General features: G+C 38.5%; 1 protein-coding gene across 1 annotated transcript; it reads left to right on the top strand.

Moving 5' to 3' along the window:
• The first annotated feature begins 544 nt into the window (after positions 1 to 544).
• Positions 545 to 7,896, top strand: MMP1 (matrix metallopeptidase 1). Its single transcript, XM_030835638.2, has 10 exons — positions 545 to 652; positions 1,100 to 1,344; positions 1,438 to 1,586; positions 1,828 to 1,953; positions 2,682 to 2,837; positions 2,972 to 3,089; positions 5,186 to 5,319; positions 6,808 to 6,970; positions 7,502 to 7,605; positions 7,787 to 7,896. Exons 1-10 carry the CDS (start codon positions 545 to 547, stop codon positions 7,894 to 7,896), a joined length of 1,413 nt encoding a protein of 470 aa, XP_030691498.1.
• Positions 7,897 to 23,861: the final 15,965 nt, after the last annotated feature.

The following is a 23,861-nucleotide window of genomic DNA, read 5'->3' as shown; positions in this document are numbered from 1 at the left end:
CCACTGAACCTGGGAGAGCCACCCCCAAATGAATGCCTGTCAGTACAGGTGATGAACAGCCATAGGGCATGGATGTCAGCAATTCTGTCCTCTGCTTGGGGAGAAAGGTGTGTGTATAACCCAGAGCACTTTATGACCAGCAGGACCAAGTACCAAAGTCTATTTTTTAAAAAGTCTGTGGAGTACTCTGTGATCTGCAGATATAATAACGTCTTTCTCAAACAGGATAGAAATGAATTGAAGAAAACAACTGTTTACATTTTGGATGTGTCTCCTTTCCCCATGTTCTGTTTAATGTTAATCATAAGCTTGCAACACCGAACAATCTCAAATAATCTGCTTGGAGTCACCATTTGTGATGATTGCTCAGATTATTCACTGATAATCAAGAGGATGTTATGAAATGTGAGTCAGACAGCCTCTGGCTTTCTGGAAGTGCCAGAACCCTATATATATAGACGGAACTTCCTAGTTGAGACATTGGAGCAGCAGAGAGGTGGGAGCCATCAGATTCCTTAAGCTGAGAAGGAAGACAGAGGCCAGCATGCCCAGACTGCCTTTGCTGCTGCTGCTGCTTCTCTGGGGCGTGGGGTCTCACAGCTTCCCAGCAGCGACTTCAGAAACACAAGAGCAAGATGTGGAGACAGTGCAGGTAAATGCTGAATTTCACATGCCCCAAATGCAAAAGCCTTTATTTACATTTTCCCACAGTATAACAGAGTAACAGCAGTATAATAGAGTTTATTTAAGGATGGATGCCCTACAAAGATAAATTTTTGTCAGAAAGGGCACTATCCCCAAAAATGTATCTATCCATGCATAGACTCTCCTTTTCCAGTTAGAAATGATAGGGAACTAAAAGAACAATATGCAAATTTGTCTCTACAAATTATAATTCTGACTTCATAATAACTAATGGTAGGGAAATTTCTACTCCAAAATTACAGTTTCCACCAATAATAAGAATAATAAGGACCATGCAATCTAAACACAATTTTAAAAGTAGTTCTGTGTTTCAGCTATAACTTTATACTGTCAATATTTAGAAAAATTAGAAAGATTTCCCATCCAGTGTTTCAATAATTTTATCTTTCATCAGAAATACCTGGAAAACTACTACAACCTGAAGAGTGATGCGAAGCAAGTTGAAAGACAGAGAAACAATGACCCAGTAGTTGAAAAACTAAAGCAAATGCAAAAGTTCTTTGGGCTGAAGGTGACGGGGAAACCAGATGCTGAAACCCTGAATGTGATGAAGCAGCCCAGATGTGGGGTGCCTGACATGGCTCAGTTTGTTCTTACTCAGGGGAGCCCGCGGTGGGAGGACACACACCTGACCTACAGGTAATTAGACTGAGCACCAGAGTGGGAATGCTATTTCCCATCAGAGCCATCAGAAATGAAATCCGACGTGTCTGTATTTTATTTCATTTGAAGGATTGAAAACTACACACCAGATCTGTCAAGAGCAGCTGTGGACCATGCCATTGAGAAAGCCTTTCAACTCTGGAGCAGTGTGTCACCCTTGAGCTTCACCAAGGTCTCTGAGGGTCAAGCAGACATAATGATATCCTTTGTCAGGGGAGGTAAGCTCTTCTTGTAGCATGAAAGTATTCTCACCTTAACTTCCCCCTGCCTTTGAATCTCTTCAGCTTTGCAACTAGATCTCCTTGTTTGAGAAAAGTGTTTATTTTATGGACTTAAGAATGAAAACTATATTGCATTTGCTGCAAATCTGTTGGCCTCTTAGCAAAGCTAATGCTTACTCTCCTGGGTTAGCCTAAGTAAGAACCAAGAGGAACTTTTGTTGAATTTTGTTTCTTGCAGATCATCGTGACAATTCTCCCTTTGATGGACCAGGTGGAAACCTCGCTCATGCTTTTCAACCAGGCCCACATATCGGAGGGGATATCCATTTTGATGAAGATGAAAGGTGGACCAACAATTTCAGAGGTAAGTCAGCTCATCTTGCCTCTCTCAACCCTTCTCCCCCCACCCACTTTCTTGGTTCATTGTAATATTGGTTGACTTAACTGAAAGAATGCATTAAAAAAGTATGCATTTTTCTGCTACCACTTAGAAAATTAATGGTGCATTTAGAAAATGTAAGAGAAGAATTATTTCTGTTAGTAAGAACATCTTATTGGCTACAAATAGGCTACTCTGAAATTTCTAGTAAGTAAATGTTGAAAATCTTAATGTTTTCCTTGTGGGCATCTACATAGAATCTTTTTTATTGGAAGAAGACACCAAAGTGTAATAATGTTAGTAAGATATGTGGAAATCAAGAGAAGAGAGGTTGTATATATTTTCCAAAATTTCCAGCATTAAACATGTATCAATCTGTAAATAGGAAAAAAAATGTGTTAATAGAAGACTATTTCTTCTCTGTGAAATAATATGTGCCATCTAGCCACTGACAAGACTGACTAATCTGTGCTAGACTCTTGGTTGGCTGAATTTGCTTTTTAATTGTAATCATAGAGTTTAGGCTTTAACTGGTCTCTTCACTATTAATAAATGCATTCTTCTTACCTTCAGAAAATTATTTTATACATTTCAAAAAGCTATTGAGAAAATAAGAACATTAATCCTTTAGAGTTATAGATTACTTCTTAATTAAATGTCTCAAAACTGAAAATATTTCAAATAATTGCAAATGGGTTTATTATCCATTTTAGATTATAACTTGTATCGTGTGGCAGCTCATGAATTGGGCCATTCCCTTGGACTTGCTCATTCTACTGACATTGGGGCTTTGATGTACCCCAACTACATCTTCAGTGGTGATGTTCAGCTATCTCAGGATGACATCAGTGGGATCCAGGCCATCTATGGTGAGTATAAAAAAAAACATTATAGACAAGGGGTCATTAGAACAGCCATTGGCTTTATCCTTTAAGAAGCTTTCATTGGTTATGTAGTTTTCCAAAGCCAGGTGGAACTAACTCCAGATCTCTTGTTCCTTTAGGACCTTCCCAAAATCCCACTCAGCCAATTGGCCCGCAAACCCCACAAGTGTGTGATAGTAAGCTAACTTTTGATGCTATAACTACAATCCGGGGAGAATTGATGTTCTTTAAAGACAGGTAAGACATCAGTTCTTCTTTGTGTTATGTATGTGTAATAACAGGACTCACTGCTATGGGTACATATGGGCCACTACTATGCTTCACACATTGTTTATCTTACATTTGTTTACATACATTATTATAATTATAGTTGAGTGTAAACAATTGCTTGCTCTTGCACAACATAATGAACTTATAACAACCTTTTCCCCAGCATGTATTCTGTCATTTGATTCTCATAAAAATTACCATTGAAGTAGAAAATCAGTAAATATAATTCCATTTTACACATCAGTAAAGTAAAGCAGAGAGAAGGAAAGAGATCCTTCAGGGCACAGAGTTTCTTGGCAACAAAGCGGTAATTGGTCTTCTGACCTCTACTCCAGGCCTCTTCTCATTTTTGTCACTCTTTAGAATGATAAGTATGTCAGTATTTTATTAGGAGAAATCAGTCCTTTTCATAGCACCATCATGCTGAGAAGGATTGTGTAGACCCCTTTTAAGTATCATCCTGGAAAAGACAGTCCTTCCAAAGCCTGTGGTCATAATAGGACTCTGTCTCCACCCCTTTACCCTGGGAGGGGGCAAAGAAAGATAGGAGCCATTGCAGGGAGAATCCCCGAGAATTCATGAGGACCCTGTCTGTTGAGGGTCAGGGGATATGGGCAGTCACAATGTGCTTCCCTCCTCAGAGGAGGATCCTAGAACTCCCTCAGCAGTGTGTGGCCTCAGGAAGGCTAAGGTCCCCTCACACACAAGGAATAGGCCTGCTCTGCATACAGTTCTGATTCCTAAAGGACAAGGCAAAATAATAATACAGTCATTTTCTGAATAATACAGTCTGCCACACATAGAAAGTAAGGATGCTCTAAAAGGCTCCCTTCTCCTCACCTCTCTTCTTGGAGTGTCACTGGAACTGTTTTACCACTTTGTGATCATATCTACCCCAGAAAGCAGTGTATTGGCTCCTAATGCTTCCCATCCTGTGCTTTACTATTTCTGAGTATAAAAGATAAGGATGGATATAAACCATACAGGGTGTGGCTCAGTGCTGGGGAGTGCTAGGAAAGACTTGGTTTTAAAGGAAAGCTGTCAATATAGCAGGATGTGCTTATCAAAGCAAGTATTTGAAGGATGACTCCAAAGAACAGGAAAAAGTCTAGGATTTGCAAGAACTGAAAGGACACTGAGATCATTTAAATGTCACCAGGTCATGAAGCCACAGAAGGTTAAGTCTAGAAACAGTAATAGTAACTGATTTGCCCAGGGTCTCACAGCCAGGCAGAGGCAGGACTGGATCGAGAAGTCAGATTTGACTTCCAAGGCCAGAGTCTTCCCTGTGGCCTGGAATTGGGAAAACTCTTCTGTCGGCCCATGTGACAGTCTATGCTTTGTCGTTACCCCAGTCAACTTTGTAAACCACCAACCAAAGGAAGACAAAGGGAGTAGCTGCTAGATCTGAGTTTAAAGTTAACCTTTGCCTCTTAACAGTTGCATGGCCTTGGACACCTCCCTTCGCCTCCCTGACCTCAATTGCTAATCTGTGAGATGAAAGCAATGTTCTCTTGTAGGATATTTGTGAGGTAGGGCATGATGTAGGTAAAGTGTGCACTAAATGTAGGATGTTAGTGCCGTGTCCTAGGCCCTGGTGTGCTTGCCAAAGATGATTGTTACATTTCGAGAATTTTGCAAGCTGGTTGTTAAACAGCATTATTAAAAGTTCAATTATTAACTTTAGAGTTAAATTATACAACTTACAATTGTATTTAAACCAAAGGTAATAAAAGTAATCAGAATTCATCCCTTTGTAATTGTTTTGCTGCATTTTACTATTTATTTATGTTCCTGAGGCAGTTTATGCCTAATGTATCCGTAGAGTGGAAACGCTATACAGTGGTGCACCACCGCAAATCTCTTGATTTGCAGTGGTTGTAATATTTCCACCATGAAAATAAGCAAATGCTACAAACCAGGACTCCTCCCCAGCCCCATCGTGGAGAGCCAGATGTTAAACATTTATGAGCACACTACTAGTGCCAGCAATAGAAGGACCTGAATGACAGCCAGAGCTTGCTATGAATTAGATAAAAACATTTTTCCTTCTTTCAAATCAGGTTCTACATGCGCACAAATCCCTTCTACCCAGAAGCTGAGCTCAATTTCATTTCTGTTTTCTGGCCCCATCTGCCAAATGGACTTCAGGCTGCTTATGAGGTTGCCGATAGAGATGAAGTTCGGTTTTTCAAAGGTAATGTTTCCAATTATCTTTCAGTTTTTATGCATTAAAGTTTCTTCTGCTTTTGGGCTGATATATGAGACTACTAGCTACTTTATTTCCATAGACTTAGGAAAATCTAGCAAATCAATGGGAGTCTATCACTTTAGTTAAGAATTGCATGGTGCATGTCTGAATAAATTTTAAGTGAATAGCATATGACTGGAGATACATATTTTATGGCCTGTTCGTGAATGTAGACTTATGTAGCTGTTTTCTGTGAAAACTGTTTATGTATTTTAAACCCTCTCCACATTCTTGGGGTGCTCAGGAGTAAAACTGAGAAGATGGAACAGAAACATTTGAGTTGGATGGTTTCCTAGAGCCTATTTTATACTAATAACTCTCCTGAGAGGAGGCCCCACAGGGCAGCCAGATGGGGGTGCTGCATCCTTGATGTCAAAGTATGGTCTTCAGACCAGCAGCACTGACACTGTCCTGGGGTCTGTTAGAAATTCAGAGTCTCACTTAACCATAATACTGACAAAGTTCATCCATATTGTCAGATCCTATTCCAGACCTTCTCGAAGTTTAACAAGATTGCCAGGCAATTCGTACGTACATTAAAGTGTGAGAAGTCCTGAACTACCATGAATAGAATGGGGTAAACTTCTTTGATTCTATCAGAATGAAACATGCTCCAGTGATCAGCTCCTGACTTTGAAGACACCATGCCAAACATCAGTATTTCTCCAAATGTATGTTTGGCATAGTGCAGACAAACATTAAGACACCTGACCCAGTCACACACTCAAGGCAAAGAACTCAATACAGTTCAGATGGGCAAAAAACTTTGAAACGGGCTTTCTAGCCCTTATATAATGAAATTAAATGAGATTTTAGATACACAAAGTTTCAGACTGGTTTTTCCTGAGAGATAAATAAGGATACTTGAGCGAAAAGTACAAGCCTGGCTACAAGACGTAAGACCAGTTTTATATGACATGGAGTTTACTAAGTCTAAATATGCAGAATCTGGACACAGCCTAAATTCAAGTACTTGGAACTGTAGTCAGGTGCAATGATTTCTACCCTGGGTTGCTAGTCATTACAGATTGTGAGTCATTACAACACTCTGGCCTTTAGAATACCCTTGGTGTGAACTTCCACAACCCATGGGCAACCTGGAGAACTGAGATTTCTATCACTGAGGTGGCACGATGAACTCTGTAGTCATTTGAACATCTGGCTTTGGAAGGAAGCCCCCAACTCCACAAACCAGTCATTCTCAAAGCTTGCTACATGTTAGACTTGTCTAGGAAATTAAAGAAAAATACTGATTTAATTGGTATGGGGTAGGATACCAACAACGGTATTTAAAAAAAAAAAATCTCCCTAGATGATTCTAATGTGCAGTCAGGATACTCCTCTAGCACACGAGACTAAGCATTTAGCTGGAAATCCACTTACTGTCTACTGGTGCCCTGGGCAAGTGTTTTCATCCTGTTCCTTGATTTGCAGGTAATAAGTACTGGGCTGTCAAGGGGCAAGATGTGTTATACGGATACCCCAAGTACATCTACAGATCCTTTGGTTTCCCTAGGACTGTGAAGAACATCGACGCTGCTGTTTCTGATGAAGATACTGGGAAAACGTACTTCTTTGTTGCTAACAAATGCTGGAGGTAAAGACTGGGTACAGAAAATGGTAGGGTATGTATTCTTTCTACATAGAGAGAAGTTACTAAATTGAAACATATATAAAAATGAGTCTCATAGTGCCTTGGCTAGCTGCCTTTTCTGGGAATGGCTGTAGCTTGTCCAGCTTCCAAGTTGGTTGACCAATAATCATCACGCAATTCCTGTCCCAGAGATCCAGGGAGAATGTGGACCTGAATTTGAAAACGAAGATGTGAAAAGGAGGGCATTCATCTTCATAGGGCTGCTGTGGCCAACAGGAACTTATCTTTCACTGCATTTGACATTAATAGCACCTACTGGAGAAGTAGAATTAGATGTTGGAGTTCAGAGGGAACTTATAAATCTTCTAGACCACCCAACATCCTACCTCACATCGTCCCACCTCCTATTTTTACACATGACCTATGGAATTAAAAGGTCTTATTACATTCTTGCTGGTGAATTCCCTGTAATGGTTTTGTGAAGGCTACACATTTAACAAATAGTTCTGACACTTCTAATTATTTTTTTACCAGGTATGATGAATATAAACAATCCATGGATGCAGGTTATCCCAAAATGATAGCAGAAGATTTTCCTGGAATTGGCAGCAAAGTTGATGCTGTTTTCCAGAAAGACGGTAGGTGAATATATACATATTTCCTCTATTTTGTTGCCATGGAATAGCATCAGTATTGTTATTTGGAACAGAAAATACCAAAAATATTTATTCTCACAAATGACTTGGATTTTTGAAGAATTAAAGTTAAACCTAGAAATCACTTGTATAAGGTAATAAGTCTCTTTTGTTTTATTTCTAGGATTTTTCTATTTCTTCCATGGAACAAGGCAATACAAATTTGATACCAAAACTAAGAGAATTTTGACTCTCCAAAAAGCTAATAGCTGGTTCAACTGCAGAAAAAATTGACCACCTGTTAAAAAGTTAAACAGAAAAATATATTTCAGGAGTCCAAGGAAGGTGCTTTCCTGAAGAGACATATATTTAAATAAAATACAGAGTTATGAAGTATAATCTTATTTATACCCCATTCTGCATAATTTTTATGACTTAGAATGTAATGTTTTATGTACTGCTATAATTTAGTTCCACAAATAAGGTCAAATTCATGGCTCCACAGTTCAATTCTCTGCAGATGTGGAAGGAAGGAATAGGCAGTCACATTTGGATAGTCCTGGCCAGTGGATTGTGCCCAGAAGTGACCAATATCACTTCCAGATGGAATCATTGGATTGCTGGTGCAAACTTCTCCAGCGCTGTGATGATTGTAAAAGCACATCTTGAGAGAATTTCCACAAGGTTGAAGAAGCCTGAATTCATGGGCCAACACTCTGAACAGTTACCTTAAACCTCAGTAGATTTTGCTTAAGAAATAAACTTTCATTGTGTTAAGCCACTAAGATTTTAGATTTTGTTAAAGCTGTGTAACCCAGTTTTTCCAGACAAACATTATCTAGTTTATCATGCCTAATTTGGGAGGATGTTAATGGAGGTAGGAGTCCTGTGGGTAGCTTCCAAGCCCTATGAGTTTTCTGAGTAGCTCAGAGAGTGCTCAGAGTGTTTGCAGACTTTCCAAATACACAGAGAGTCTTGAGAATATTTTTTGAGTTATTCATGATTCTGAGGCAGGCAGTTCTCAACTCAAGAATTTGGACAGCAGTGTAACCTTCACTTTGGACAAATCTCTCTCTCCATTAAACATTTTTATATTAAAGTATAACATAAATGCAGAAAAGTGCACATATCATAAATGTTCATGTCAATGAGTTATCACAAAATTAACAACCCCACGTAATTCTCACCCAGTAAACAAAACATTACCAGTGTCAGGGAGGGGGAAATATCTCCCTTACCCGTTTTGAGCTCTTGTGGCTAAACTAATAATAAAGTTGACACAAGACAGATTAACAGAAGAAAAAGAAAGTTAATTTAATTCATGCACATGGAGGTATCATAGAAATGAGACCTAAGGATTGGCTAAAGCAGGCAGCTTTTATACTTTTTAGATAAAGAAACAATAAATTTGTGAGGAACTGAGAAGACGAAGAAAGTTAATTGGTGAAGAATCTAAAGCGAGTTTGGGCTTGGGGTAGTAAACTAAAACAGTAACAAGGTTTGTATATTCAGTCCTGCATCCCTATCTCTGGAGATAAGGATGTCCTACTACCACCAGATGCAGGGATGACACTGCTGTCAATCTGATCCCCCCATAAGTACTGATATGACAGCTGTTTATGATGAGGGCTCTCAAAAAAGTCTTCCTTTCAAATTACCAATTTATAGGATCCAACATCTGGCCATTGATGTGTAGGATATTATATTCATTTCAAATACTGAGTCAAACCAGTAAGCCTTTTTTGTGGCTTAACCAAAGATGCAAGAGACATCTCACAAGAGAGTATGTATCCCTCACATGATCCCATCACTGCTCAACTCTTTCTTAGCTTAGTTCTTCAGAATAAGAGTCTGAAACAGGAATTCTTTGGTGTTGTCATTGTGGGAGGAGTGCTCTCAGGAGAAGAGGAGTGGGGGACATAGTTTAGAACAGGGAAAAAGCTAAAGAATGTGATCTCAAACAGAGCTTGCTTTGATCTTATGAACAAGGAGCTCTGGAGCAAAAACTGAATTACAGTGAGTCCCACCTTGAGGCAAAGGAACTAGACTTTTGCACCTCTGTGTCAATCAGTTATCAGTTGAGGTCTGTTTTGGGGAGAGGAGCATTGCTCCCAGGCAAGATGATCCCATTTGGCAAAGTAACAGGGGACAACTGGAAGTTGTAGCAGTCAACACTTGCAGTATCCATGAGGATGCCGAGGGGGATCTGGGGACAGTACCAACAGCATTCTCTATATATTCTCTATTTCCCAGAGTAACCACTATGCTGACCTCTAATACCTTAGATTAAATTCACCTATTTTTTAACTAAATTAGAACAACTGTGTATTATTTTGTATCTACCTTATTGTGTTGAACATTATTTATCCACTGGTAATGGGCTTTGTGTTGTTACCATTTGGGGGCTTTTATAAATAATGTTGCACATATGTAGGCATTTCTGTTGATTATATACTGAAGAGTGCAATTGCTGAGTCATAGAGATTATCAGACACTCTTCAGATTCTTCCTTGGCCTCATCTTTCTTTTATCCCTGACACAGCAGTGGTGACTGGCTTTGTACAGGTTCTAAACCAGCTTCTAAACTAGAAGCTGTTCTCGTTGGTCTGTGCAGTGTGTTTCTTGCTTCCTTCTCTAGGTTTTTCCATCTTTTCTGTTGGTGTTCCATCCAGCTCTGTTATGGAACTCATTCAGAGCTCATGAACATACAATCTAGAAGTGAGAAGAGTAATAATTTGTGGGACAAATATTTTACCAATGTGAGAGTAATGGATGAATAAATGCATTTCCCTTTCTTTCTTCAGAAGGGTGTTTCTAAGACACATTTCCAGTAGTCCCTCAGACAGTCCCATATCGTACAACACATTTCTCATATCTGTATACAGTTGACAATTCATCTGTGTATTGTCTCTCCTGCTTTCCCTCCTTCACTCTCCATGTCTCTCAATCCAGCTCCCTGGATTACACTTAAATTTTGTCTCAGGCTCTGCTTTCTAGGAATGCTAGAGTAAGATAACTTGTGCTGAAATGTGGTAGTGATAACGCTTGGTATGTAGTGGCATCACAGTTACTAAGACTTTCATCTGTGGTTGATTGTGAAAAGATGATGAATGGTGAGGTGTTGGGTTATCAGGTGTCTGGGACACTTCAACAGTATGAGAGGGAGGGTAATTTTAAGAAATGTGGAGTGAGCTGGTTAACTGCCCTGGAAATTTGATAAAGAAAGTAATAGGCTCAGAGAAGCCAAATATCAACTCAAGACATACTGTGAAAGCTAACAGACTTTAATGGCAACATTTAAGAAAATCCTCATCTATTGTAGACTATGCCAAAAATCAATCCCAGATCTAACTGCAAAATTGGACACTTTCTAGCTGGAATAATGGGTAAACAAACCTGAAAATCTTGAACATCTAAACTTCTCTGAAAGCTCCACATGGGTAGAAGTATCAATAATATCTCCCTCTTGACAGAGGAGGACAACTTACCCTTGTGTAGAGAATCAACAAAGACCATATGTGACTCAGCATCTCACAAGATAATGCTCGTCCTCCTCCCAAATTATCTCCCTCACCCCTCATCATTTTCAGGCAAATGACTAAAGTCAGGTCTCAGTTTAGCTCAAATCCTAGCTATAGCAGGAAATCACTAACACACCAAACTTGTTGTGGAGTGATTTGAGAGGAGAGTTTGGAGATTTCCCTTACTTTCTATAAGCCCAGTTGTGCTGAAAAGTATTTTTTATTAAATATAGTTGATGTACAATATTATGTTAGTTTCAAATGTACTATATAGTAATTTGACGTTTGCATACATTATGAAGTGATCACTATAATAAGTCTAGCCATCTGTCCCCATGTAAAGTTATTACAATACTATTGACCATATTTCTTATGCTGTATAATACATCCCTGTAGCTTATATATTTTATATCTGAAAATTTGTACCTCTTAATCTTCTTCACCTATTTCACCCCTTCCCACCCCTCTCCCCTCTGACAACCACCTGTTTGTACTCTGTATCTATGAGTCTGTTTTCATTTTGTTATGCTTGTTTATTTCTTTTTTTTTAGATTCCACATATAGTGAGATCAAATAGTATTTATCATTCTCTGTTTGACTTATTTCACTTAGCCATAATACCCTTTAGATGCTCCACATTGTGGCAAATGGTAATATTTCCCTTTTTTATGACTGAGTAATATATCATTACATTTATATACCAGATCTTCTTTATAAATACATCTATTAATGGACACTTAGGTTGCTTCCATTACTTTCCTATTGTACATAATGCTACAATAAACATTGGTGTGCATATACCTTTTTGAATTTGTGTTTTTTCTTTCTTCAGGCAAATACCTAGAAGTGAAATTGCTGTTCTACTTCGCTATCACATATGACAGTTCAATTTTTAATTTTTAAGGAACCTCCATGCTGTTTTCCATAGTGGTTACACAAATTTACACTCCTACCAACAGGGCATGAGGGTTGTCTTTTCTCCATATCCTTGTTATTTATTGTCTCGTGGATGACAGCCATTCTGACAGGTGTGAGTAGTATCTACATGAGGTTTTGATTTACTTGACCCTAATGATTAGTGCTATTGAACATATTTTCATGTGTCTGTGGGCCATCTGCATGTCTTCTCTAGAAAAATGTGTATTCAGGTCCTCTGACAATTTTTAAATTAAGTTCCTTGTTTGTTTGTTTGTTTATGTTGAGTTTTATGACTTCTTTTTAGTTTTTGGATATTAATTCTTTATCGGATATATCATTTGCAAATATATTCTCCCATTCAGTAGGCTGTCTTTTCATTTTGTTAATAGTTTCTTCCCTGTGCAAAAGCTTTTTATTTTGTTGTAGTTCCATTTGTTTATTTTTGTTATTATTTTCCTTGCTGAGAAGACAGTCAAAAGAGTATTGCTAAGATCACTGTCAAAGAGCATACTATGTTTTCTTCTATAAGTTTTATGGTTTCAGGTTTTACATTAGAGAGTTTAATCCATTTTGTGTTTATTTTTGTATATGGTGTGAGAAAGTAGTCTAATTTGATTCTTGTGCATTTAGCTGTCCAGTTTTCCCAATACCATTTTTTGAAAAGACTCTGTTTCCTTCATTGTATATTCTTGCCTCCTTTGTTGTAGATTAATTGATTGAAATTAAAACCAAGACTTCCTGTTTTCCACAACAGTGTCCTAAATGCATTTCTAAAACTAAAAGGCTTCACTGAAATTTTCTTGGGCTTCTTTTTTTGATAGGCAATAAGTTCTGGGCTGTCAGAGGAATTGAGGGGCAAGCAGGTTATCTAAGAGGCATCCACACCTTGGGTTTTCCTCCAACCATAAGGAAAACTGAAGCTGTTTCTGGTAAGGCAAAGAAGAAAACATACTTCTTTGTAGAGGACAAATACTGGAGGTAAGAAGCAATAGGAATGACTTTGTATGGAGCCTAATTAGGAAAATTATTTTCTTTCTTTAAGGATATCCCCCACTCCCACAATCAAACTTCCTCTAACTTCAAACTTTCTGATTGTGAGGAAAACAACTTGTAATTATTCAACTTCCCAGATATAACAAAGGACTCTCAGAACGGCTTATCCCTGGGTTATATGTCCAGACACCAAAAGACATCAGGAGAGACAAACTGAGGTCCAGACAATGAGCCACCATAGGAAACCCAGGTGTATCAGGCTATAGAGACAAGGTCTACAGGGCAAGTGTGATAAAGAACCAAAAGCTATTTTAGCCAAATGATTTAATTCACTTTGCATCTTATTTGTATATAGTTCTCATGCATTCAAAGCAGAAAGGCACTTGGGCTCTGTGTGTCTAGGCTTAGAAGATTGACCTCAGACATATGTATGGAACCTTTGTAGAAGAGCATGATGTCCTTGTATCTGGAGAAAATATTGATTTATGTGCTAAGCTTTTAAGTCTAAGAAAGTCACATATTTGTATAGTTATAAAAATATTTAACACTTCCTTATACCACTTGAGAATTTTATCCAGGATTTCACACTGGAACATTAACATGATATCATACTGTTGCATGTAATGGGGGCTCTACATAATGCTGAATTGTATTTTTTTTCACTTGGTACAGATTTGATGAAAATAGCCAGTCCATGGAGCAAGGTTTCCCCAGAATAATAGCTGATGACTTTTCAGGAGTTGAGCTGAAGATTGACGCTGTGTACAGGCATTTGGTAAGGGGACACTCATTGCATTGCCAGTGGGAACACTTTGGGACATTTTATGGTATCAAAATGAAGAGGAGACACAAACCAATTTTTAAATTGTTCAAGCTTATAACCTTTTAACTCTAAACTCTAGAAAATTTTCATTTTCCAATTTATGCTAATTGGGCTTAAATTTTTTTCTTGAATAATTTCCAAGTCTGTTTCATACTTGCACATAAAATCAAAAGATGCTTCTTCACATCATAGCCATTTCAGGTCACTATTTTGGTATAAAAATACAACCAAGTGAGAGCCAGGTTTACTAATGGCTGGTTGTCTTTCTCCCCTGTCTCCTCCTTGTTGTCCATTCTCTCCTATCCCAAGGAGAGATTAAAAGAGCCTTGTCTGGCTTTCTGTTGCAAGCTGCAATTGTCTACATTAAATAATTCATTTGTAAATAAATGTTAGTCCTGTTATATGCTGAAAAGAGACACAATTTGATTCCTGGTAATGAGCGGATGGGAAAGCAAAACATGTCCCTGCTTTTAAGGAATTCTGGAGGGAGCTGCCAGGGCTTGACATCATAATGTTCATAAGATTGCTGATCTTGTTACTAAGATAACTTGGCCTTAAAGTATGCAAAGCAGGAAATGGACCTCCAGTGCATTTTATTGTCGGCCTGATTTTCTTGGGTCCAATTGCATCTCAAGCTGTGATTAAGTATCTCGTGGGCGGAAAGGGGATTGGGAAGAAAGAGGGGAATAAACGAAGGTTTTAAAATAATCCTGGAATTTTATCTATTTGAAGGTAGTATAATCTAATGTTTTTAGATCACTGGCTTTGGAGTCAAAAGAATTGGAGTTCTCCCTCCATCTTTTATTAGAGATGTTACCTTTGGAAAATTGCAAAATATTTTTTATATTTAGTTTTGTCTTCATTCATAATACTTCATACTTTTTTTGTACGGACAGATGAATAAAACATGTAAAGCACTTAGCACAGTGCCTGGCACAGTACCACTTAATAAATATCACTCATTATTAGCTCACTCTTATTTGAGTTATGCATGTTGGAAAATTAATCTATTTGAAGAATGCCCCATTATTTTCCTCTTTTAAATTCATAGGACTTTTCTATTTGTTCAGTGGGTCATCACAGTTTGAGTTTGACCCTAATGCCAGGATGGTGACACGTGTATTGGAGAGTAACAGCCGGTTATATTGTTAGGTGAGATATGGGAAAGACAGATTCATTTTAAGTGAATCTAATCATTATGCACATCATTTATTACGACTCAAAATGTTTAATTCTTCCTGCATGTGCCATTGCCAAAGAAGATGAGCCTTGCAGACATCATCATGGTCATACAGCACTTATCTGGACTGCTCCACTTGCTGTCAGATTACATTGAATAGAAGTGAAAAATACTCATGTGCAATAAGCAAGATAATCTACATCCATGAGTGCTTTATTTACTGTTTAATAAAAATTTTGATTTTGGACCTGTTCCTTACTTTCTAGAATAACTCATATTCAATACAACGACCACACTGTGGACTGAGCATTTAACAGATATTCTGCTGGTAAGTGTAGTAGGAACACATATTCCCTGGATGGGGCATATGCTGTCATGTAGTTTCTCCCATCCTCCTCCAAGACGACCTTTATTTTCACCTCCCAGATAGTGTAAGTGTTCCTTACACACCTAAGGAAGAAAGAACTTAATCAGTAGTTGTCCTGTAAGACTGGTTCTGGACAAAATTGGGAAATAGAATTCTAGAATGTTGGTGCTTAGGAACGTAGAAAATCATCTAGTCTGTGTCATCATTTACAGGTGGGGAAAAAAACTTGTTTGGAACCCCGCCCCCTCTCTTTTTTCATATTTATTACTATTTGCAGTTTTATTCCCAGATGGAGAGTCTTCATAGTCTTCTAGTACTTTAATTTTTTAAATTAATCTTTATTAGAGTATAGTTGCTTTACAATGTTGTGTTAGTTTCTACTGTACAGCAAAGTGAATCAGCTATACGTATACATATAGCCCCTCTTTTTTTGGATTTCCTTCCCATATAGGTTACCACGGAGCATTGAGTAGAGTTCCCTGAGCTATACAATAAGTTCTCATTAGTTATCTATTTTATACATAGTATCAATAGTGTATGTGAAACCCAATCTCCCAATTCTTCCCAACACCCCCTTTCGTGTCCACACATTTATTCTCTATGTCTATGTCTCTATTTCTCCTTTGCAAATAAGATCATCTACACCATTTTTCTAGATTCCACATATATGTGTTAATATATGATATTTGTTTTTCTCTTTCTGACTTATTTTACTCTGTATGACACTCTCTAGGTCCATCCACATCTCTACAAATGACCCAATTTCTTTCCTTTTTATGGCTGACTAATATTCCACAGTATATATGTACCACATCTTGTTTATCTATTCCTCTATTGATGGACCTTAAGGTTGCTTCCATGTCCTGGTTATTGTAAATAGTGTTGCAATGAACACTGGGGTGCATGTGTCTTTTTGAATTATGGTTTTCTAAGGGTATGTGCCCAGTAGTGGGATTGCTGGGTCATATGGTAAATACTATTTTTACTTTTTTAAGGAAACCCCATACTGTCCTCCACAGTGGCTGTATCAATTTACATTCCCACCAACAATGCAAGAGGGTTCCCTTTTCTCCACACCCTCTCCAGCATTTATTGTTTGTAGGTTTTTTGATGATGGCCATTCTGACCAGTGTGAGGTGATACCTCATTGTAGTTTTGATTTGCATTTCTCTAATAATTAGTAACATTGAGCATCTTTTCATGTGTTTGCTGGCCATCTGTATGTCTTCTTTGCAGAAATGTTTATTTAGGTTTTCTGCCCATTTTTTAATTGGGTTGCTGGTTTTTTGATATTGAACTGCATGAGCTGTTTGTATATTTTGGAGATTAATCCTTTGTCAGTTGCTTCTTTTGCAAATATTTTCTCCCATTCTGAGGGTTGTCTTTTCGTCTTGTTTATGGTTTTCTTTGCTGTGCAAAGTTTTTAGTTCTATTAAGTCCCTTTTGTTTATTTTTGTTTTTATTTTCATTACTCTAGGAAGTGGGTCAAAAAAGATCTTGCTGTGATTTATGTCAAAGAGTGTTCTGCCTATGTTTTCATCTAAGAGTTTTATAGTGTCCGGCCTTACATTCAGGTCTTTCATCCATTTTGAGTTTATTATTGTGTATGTTAGGGAGTGTTCTAATTTCATTCCTTTACATGTGGCTGTCCAGTTTTCCCAGCACCACTTATTGAAGAGTCTTTATTCCATTGTATATTCTTGCCTACTTTTTCATAGATAGGTGACCATAGGTGTGTGGGTTTATCTCTGAGTTTTCTAACCTGTTCCATTGGTCTATATTTCTGTTTTTGTGCCAGTACCATATTGTCTCGATTACTGTAGCTTTATAGTATAGTCTGAGGTCAGGGAGCTTGATTCATCCAGCTCTGTTTTTCTTTCTCAAAGATTGCTTTGGCTATTTGGGAACTTTTGTGTTTCCATACACATTGTAAAACTTTCTGCTCTAGCTCTGTGAAAAATGCCATTGGTAATTTGTTGGGGATTGCACTGAATCTGTAGATTGTTTTGGGTAGTATAGTCATTTTCACAATATTGATTCTTCCAATCCAAGAACATGGTATATCCATCTGTTTGGGTCATCTTTGATTTATTTCATCAGTGTCTTATATTTCTCTGTACAGGTCTTTTGTCTCCTTAGGTAGGTTTATTCCTAGGTATTTTATTCTTTTTTAGCAATGGTAAACAGGAGTGTTTCCTTCATTTCTGTTTCTGATCTTTCTAATCTCATAGCATTGTGTTCAGAAAAGATGTTTGTTATGATTTCAATTTTATTAAATTTACCAAGGCTGGATTTGTGACCCAAGATGTGATCTATCCTGGAGAATGTTCAATGTGTACTTGAGAAGAAAGTGTATCCTGCTGTTTTTGGATGGAATGTCCTATAGATATCAATTAAGTCTATCTGGTCTAATGTGTCATTTAAGGCTTGTGTTTCCTTATTTATTTTCTGTCTGGATGATCTGTCCATTGGTGTAAGTGGAGAGTTAAAGTCCCCCATAATTATTGTCTTACTGTTGATTTCCCATTTTATGATTCTTAGCATTTGTCTTATGTATTGAGGTGTTCCTTTATTGGGTGCATAAATATTTACAGTTGTTATAACTTCTTCTTGGATTGACCCCTTGATCATTATGTAATGTCCTTCCTTGTCTCTTTTAAGAGTCTTTATTTTAAAATCTACCTTGTCTGATATGAATATTGCTACTCCAGCTTTCTTTTGATTTCCATTTGCATGGAATATCTTTTTCCATCCCCTGACTTTCAATCTGTATGTGTCCCTAAGTCTGAAGTGGGTCTGTTTTAGACAGCCTACATAAAGGTCTTGTTTTTGTATCCATTCAGCCAGTCTGTGTCTTTTGGTTGGAGCATTTAATCCATTTACATTTAAGGTAAATATCAATATGTATGTTTCTATTACCATTTTCTTAATTGTTTTGGGTTTGTTTTTGTAGGGCTTTTTCTTCTCCTGTGTTTCCCACCTGGGGAAGTTCCTTTAGCATTTGTTGTAAAGTTGGCTTGGTGCTAGCTTTTGCTTGTCTGTAAAGCTTTTGATTTTTCTGTTGAATCTGAATGAGATTCTTGCTGGGTAGAGTAATCTTTGTTGTAGGTTTTTCCCTTTCATCACTTTAAATATATCCTGCCACCCTTCTGGCTTGCAGAGTTTCTGCTAAAAAATCAGCTGATAACTTTATGGGGATTCCCTTGTGTTATTTATTGCTTTTCCCATGCTGCTTTTAATGGTTTTTTTTTTTTTTTTGTATTTAATTTTTTTAGTTTGACTAATATGTGTCTTGGCATGTTTCTCCTTGAGTTTATCCTGTATGGGACTCTCTGCACTTCCTGGACTTGGGTGGCTATTTCCTTTTCCATGTTAGGGAAATTTTCAACTATAATCTCTTCAAATATTTTCTCAGACCTTTTCTCTTTCTCTTATTCTTCTGGGACCCTTACAATTCAAATGTTGTTTAATGTTGTCACAGAGATCTTTGAAATGGTCCTCATTTCTTTTCATTCTTTTTTCTTTATTCTGCTCCTTGGCTGTTATTTCCAGCATTCTATTTTCCAGCTCACTTTTCTGTTCTTCTGCTTTGGTTATTCTGCTACTTTTTCCTTATAGTGTATTTTTTATTTCAGTTATTGTGTTGTTTATCTCTGTTTATTTGTTCTTTAGTTTTTCTAGGTACTTCTTTAAAATTTCTTGTATTTTCTCGATCTGTGCTTCCATTCTATTTCCGAGATTTTGGATCATCTTTACTGTCATTACACTGAAGTCTTTTTCAGGTAGATTGCCTATTTCCTCTTCATTTATTTGGTCTTGTTGGTTTTTACCTTGCTCCTTTGTCTGTAACCTATTTCTCTGTCTTTTTATTTTGTCTACCTTACTATGTTTTATTTTGTCTACCTTACTATGTTTCTCCTTTCTGCAGGCTTTGGGGTTGCTTTCCCTCTTGCTTCTGCTGTCTGCCCCCAGTGGGTGAGGTTAGTCCAGTGGCTTGGGTAGGTTTCCTGGTGGGAGGGACTGGTACCTGCACTCTGGTGGGTGGAGCTGTATCTTGTCCCTCTGATGGGCAGGGCCGCATCAGATGGTGTGTTTTGGGGTGTCTGTGATCTTAGTATGACTTTAGGCAGCCTGTCTACTAATGGGTGGGTTTGTGTTCCTGTCTAGCTTGTTGTTTGGCATGGGACATTCAGCACTGGAGCCTGCAGGCAGTTGGGCAGACCCAGGTCTTGGAGTTGAGATGGAGACTTCTGGGAGAGCTCTCACCAGTTAATATTCCCTGGGGTCAGGAATTTTCTGGCAGTCCAGCATCCTGGACTCAGCACTCCCACCCCAGAAGTTCAGGACTGACCCCAGCTGGTGAACCAAGTCTCTGCAAGCCACATGGTGCAGAAAAAAAAAAGGGGCAGGGGGTGGAACAGACAAACAAAACCCAAGACAGATAGCAAAGACAAAAAGAAACAAACAGCAACAACAACGATTAAAAAAAAAAGAAAACAAACGAACAGACAGATAAAACCCAAGACAAATAGTAAAAGCAAAACCAAAGAAACAAAAACTAAGAGTAACAAAGAAGCACACATACAAAAAAAGAAACAAAAACAAAGAAACAAAAAAAAGGAAAATCAGAAAAAAAAACCCAAAACATAATCAATTAAAAACAAACTAACAAAAACAAAACACAAAAGTATAATGCATACTAAAAAAAGAGAAAACATAAAACAAACACACAAAAATGATTTTTAAAAAGATTTAAAACAAAACAAAGAGAAAAAAACAAGGAAAAAATACAAAAAAATGAGAGTAAGTAAAAATTTAAAAACTAAAAATATAAAAAATTTTAAATTAATAATAAATTTTTTTAATAATATTTAAAAACAATGGAAGAAAGCAAAGCATAAAAAATAATAGTAATAATATTTTCCTGAGGTCTCAGCTGTCAGTGTCCTTGACCTCATTGTGAGCCACCGTCAACCTCTGCCTCCCCAGAGGCCCTCCAATACCTCTAGGTAGGTCTCTGGACCCACTGTGGGCACTGTGGGGCAGCTCAGACTCTGATCTGGCCCAACTCCCACGTGTACTTGTCCCCAAAGGCCAAGGCTACTAAAGCTAGACCAGTCTTAGCTGTGGGAACACTCCTTGTCCATTCAGATATTCCATAGACACAGGGTTTACCAAGTCAATTGGGTGATTTAATCTGTGGCTTTTGCAGCTTCACAGAAAGATGTTCATTCCTCTTCCTTAGTTGCCCTTTCTCTGGGACTCAGCTATGGTTTAAGCCCTACCTCTGCATGTGGGCCACCTACAGGGGTCTTCTCCCAAGGCTGCCCTGCAGCACTCAGGTCTGCCTTGGTGAGGACAGGGCACAGAGGTGGCACAGTTGCTGGGGTTGTGGGAGCCCCATGAGCAACAGGTGTGCAGGGGCTGTTGGTGGCCACAGGCATGAGAGATCTGGCCTTAGAGGGAGATTTTCCTAGTGCCTTCCAACTATCATGAGAGGATCAGCCCTGGCGGTGGCCTTTCTTAGTACCAGGTGGCAGGCATGCAAGGGCCAGCCCTGCTGGGATACTTTCCTAGTGCCTGGTGGCAGGTGCAAGAAGGCCAGCTTTGGTAGGGGCTTTTCCTAGCACCTGGCAGCAGGAACGTGTGTTCTGGCCTCGGCAGGGACCTTTCCTAGTGCCTGGGGAGGCAGGGGCCGGCATGTGGGAAGAGAGCTGCAATGGCAGCTCCACCCCTTGAGCATCACTCAACAGTGATGCTTTGCTTCTATGGCAAGGGGTTTCCTCCATAAACATTCCTGGTTGTGCATTTCCTTCCTCCCATCCCCTCAGGTTGTCTCCTCATAGCCACTAGCAGTCATCTCCGTGGTTTTTCTCTCCAATGCCCATGTTCCAGCTCCCAGGCCTCATATGCACTGGCAGACACATGTGAGTGAGACACAGGTCTCACTCTGTCCTGTCTGCCACAGAAGCCATTTCTCCCTCCTCCAGCAGCCTCTGATCTGCTTCTGTCCCAACTGATTTCCCCATTGCTTAGGCAGCTTCCCCAGATACAGGAGCCTCTCCTCTTCCTCAGATCTCCTCCAGGGGTGCAGGTCCCATCCCACTTCCTCTCCTCTTCATTTTCCTTTCTTCTTTCTTTTGTCCTACCCAGTTATGTGAGGACTTTTCCTGTCCTTTCTGGCATCCAAGTTCTTCTGCTAGTGTTCAGCTGGTGCTCTGTGAGAATTGTTCCATCTGTAGACGTATTCTTTTTTTTTTTTTTTAACATCTTTATTGGGGTATAATTGCTTTACAATGGTGTGTTAGTTTCTGCTTTATAACAAAGTGAATCAGTCATACATAATAAACATATGTTCCCATATGTCTTCCCTCTTGCGTCTCCCTCCCTCCCACCCTCCCTATCCCACCCCTCCAGGCTGTCACAAAGCACCGAGCCAATATCCTTGTGCCATGCAGCTGCTTCCCACTAACTATCTACCTTACTACGTTTGTTAGTGTGTATATGTCCATGACTCGCTCTCACTCTGTCACAGCTCACCCTTCCCCCTCTCCATAACCTCAAGTCCGTTCTCTAGGAGGTCTGCGTCTTTATTCCTGCCTTACCCCCAGGTTCTTCATGACATTTTTTTTTCTTAAATTCCATATATATGTGTTAGCATACGGTATTTGTCTTTTTCTTTCTGATTTACTTCACTCTGTATGACAGACTCTAGGTCTATCCACCTCATTACAAATAGCTCAATTTTGTTTCTTTTTATGGCTGAGTAATATTCCATTGTATATATGTGCCACATCTTCTTTATCCATTCATCCAATGATGGGCACTTAGGTTGTTTCCATCTCCGGGCTATTGTAAATAGAGATGCAATGAACATTTTGGTACATGACTCTTTTTGAATTTTGGTTTTATCAGGGTATATGCCCAGTAGTAGGATTGCTGGGTCATATGGTAGCTCTATTTGTAGATTTTTTAAGGAACCTCCATACTGTTCTCCATAGTGGCTGTACCAATCCACATTCCCACCAGCAGTGCAAGAGTGTTCCCCTTTCTCCACACCCTCTCCAGCATTTATTGTTTCTAGATTTTTTGATGATGGCCATTCTGACTGGTGTGAGATGATATCTCATTGTAGTTTTGATTTGCATTTCTCTAATGATGAATGATGTTGAGCATTCTTTAATGTGTTTGTTGGCAGTCTGTATATCTTCTTTGGAGAAATGTCTATTTAGGTCTTCTGCCCATTTTTGGATTGGTTTGTTTGTTTTTTTGTTATTAAGCTGCATGAGCTGCTTGTAAATTTTGGAGATTAATCCTTTGACAGTTGCTTCATTTGCAAATATTTTCTCCCATTCTGAGGGTTGTCTTTTGGTCTTCTTTATGGTTTCCTTTGTTGTGCAAAAGCTTTGAAGTTTCATTAGGTCCCATTTGTTTATTTTTGTTTTTATTTCCATTACTCTAGGAGGTGGGTCAAAAAGGATCTTGCTGTGATTTATGTCATAGAGTGTTCTGCCTATGTTTTCCTCTAAGAGTTTGCTAGTTTCTGACCTTACATTTAGGTCTTTAATCCATTTTGAGCTTATTTTTGTGTATGGTATTAGGGAGTGATCTAATCTCATACTTTTACATGTACCTGTCCAGTTTTCCCAGCACCACTTATTGAAGAGGCTGTCTTTTCTCCACTGTACATTACTGCCACCTTTATCAAAGATAAGGTGTCCATATGTGCATGGGTTTATCTCTGGGCTTTCTATCCTGTTCCATTGATCTATCTTTCTGTTTTTGTGCCAGTACCATGTCATCTTGATAACTGTAGCTTTGTAGTATAGTCTGAAGTCAGGGAGACTGATTCCTCCACTTCCTTTTTTCATTCTCAAGATTGCTTTGGCTATTCAGGGTCTTTTGTGTTTCCATACAAATTGCGAAGTTTTTTGTTCTAGTTCTGTGAAAAATGCCAGTGATAGTTTGATAGGGATTGCATTGAATCTATAGATTGCTTTGGGTAGTAGAGTCATTTTCACAATGTTGATTCTTCCAATCCAAGAACATGGTATATCTCTCCATCTATTTGTATCATCTTTAATTTCTTTCATCAGTGTCTTATAATTTTCTGCATACAGGTCTTTTGTCTCCTTAGGTAGGTTTATTCCTAGATATTTTATTCTTTTTGTTGCAATGGTAAATGGGAGTGTTTTCTTGATTTCACTTTCAGATTTTTCATCATTAGTATATAGGAATGCCAGAGATTTCTGTGCATTAATTTTGTATCCTGCCACTTTACCAAATTCATTGATTAGCTCTAGTAGTTTTCTGGTAGCATCTTTAGGATTCTCTATGTATAGGATCATGTCAGTTGCAAACAGTGACAGCTTTACTTCTTCTTTTCCGATTTGGATTCCTTTTATTTCCTTTTCGTCTCTGATTGCTGTGGCTAAAACTTCCAAAACTATGTTGAAT

Source organism: Globicephala melas, chromosome 8 (genome assembly GCF_963455315.2).
Source record: "Globicephala melas chromosome 8, mGloMel1.2, whole genome shotgun sequence".
Classification (NCBI taxonomy): domain Eukaryota; kingdom Metazoa; phylum Chordata; class Mammalia; order Artiodactyla; family Delphinidae; genus Globicephala; species Globicephala melas.
The sequence above is the reverse complement of the archived record's forward strand: the minus strand, read 5'-3'. Positions and strand labels throughout refer to the sequence as shown.

What these genes read in the sequence shown, in the direction of transcription:
- MMP1 (XM_030835638.2), top strand. Translation starts at nt 545, where the DNA reads ATGCCCAGACTGCCTTTGCTGCTGCTGCTGCTTCTCTGGGGCGTGGGG. An exon ending in TTGATGTTCTTTAAAGACAG is followed by an intron (nt 3,090 to 5,185) that starts GTAAGACATCAG and finishes CTTTCAAATCAG; the next exon opens with GTTCTACATGCGCACAAATC. An exon ending in GTTGCTAACAAATGCTGGAG is followed by an intron (nt 6,971 to 7,501) that starts GTAAAGACTGGG and finishes TTTTTTTACCAG; the next exon opens with GTATGATGAATATAAACAAT.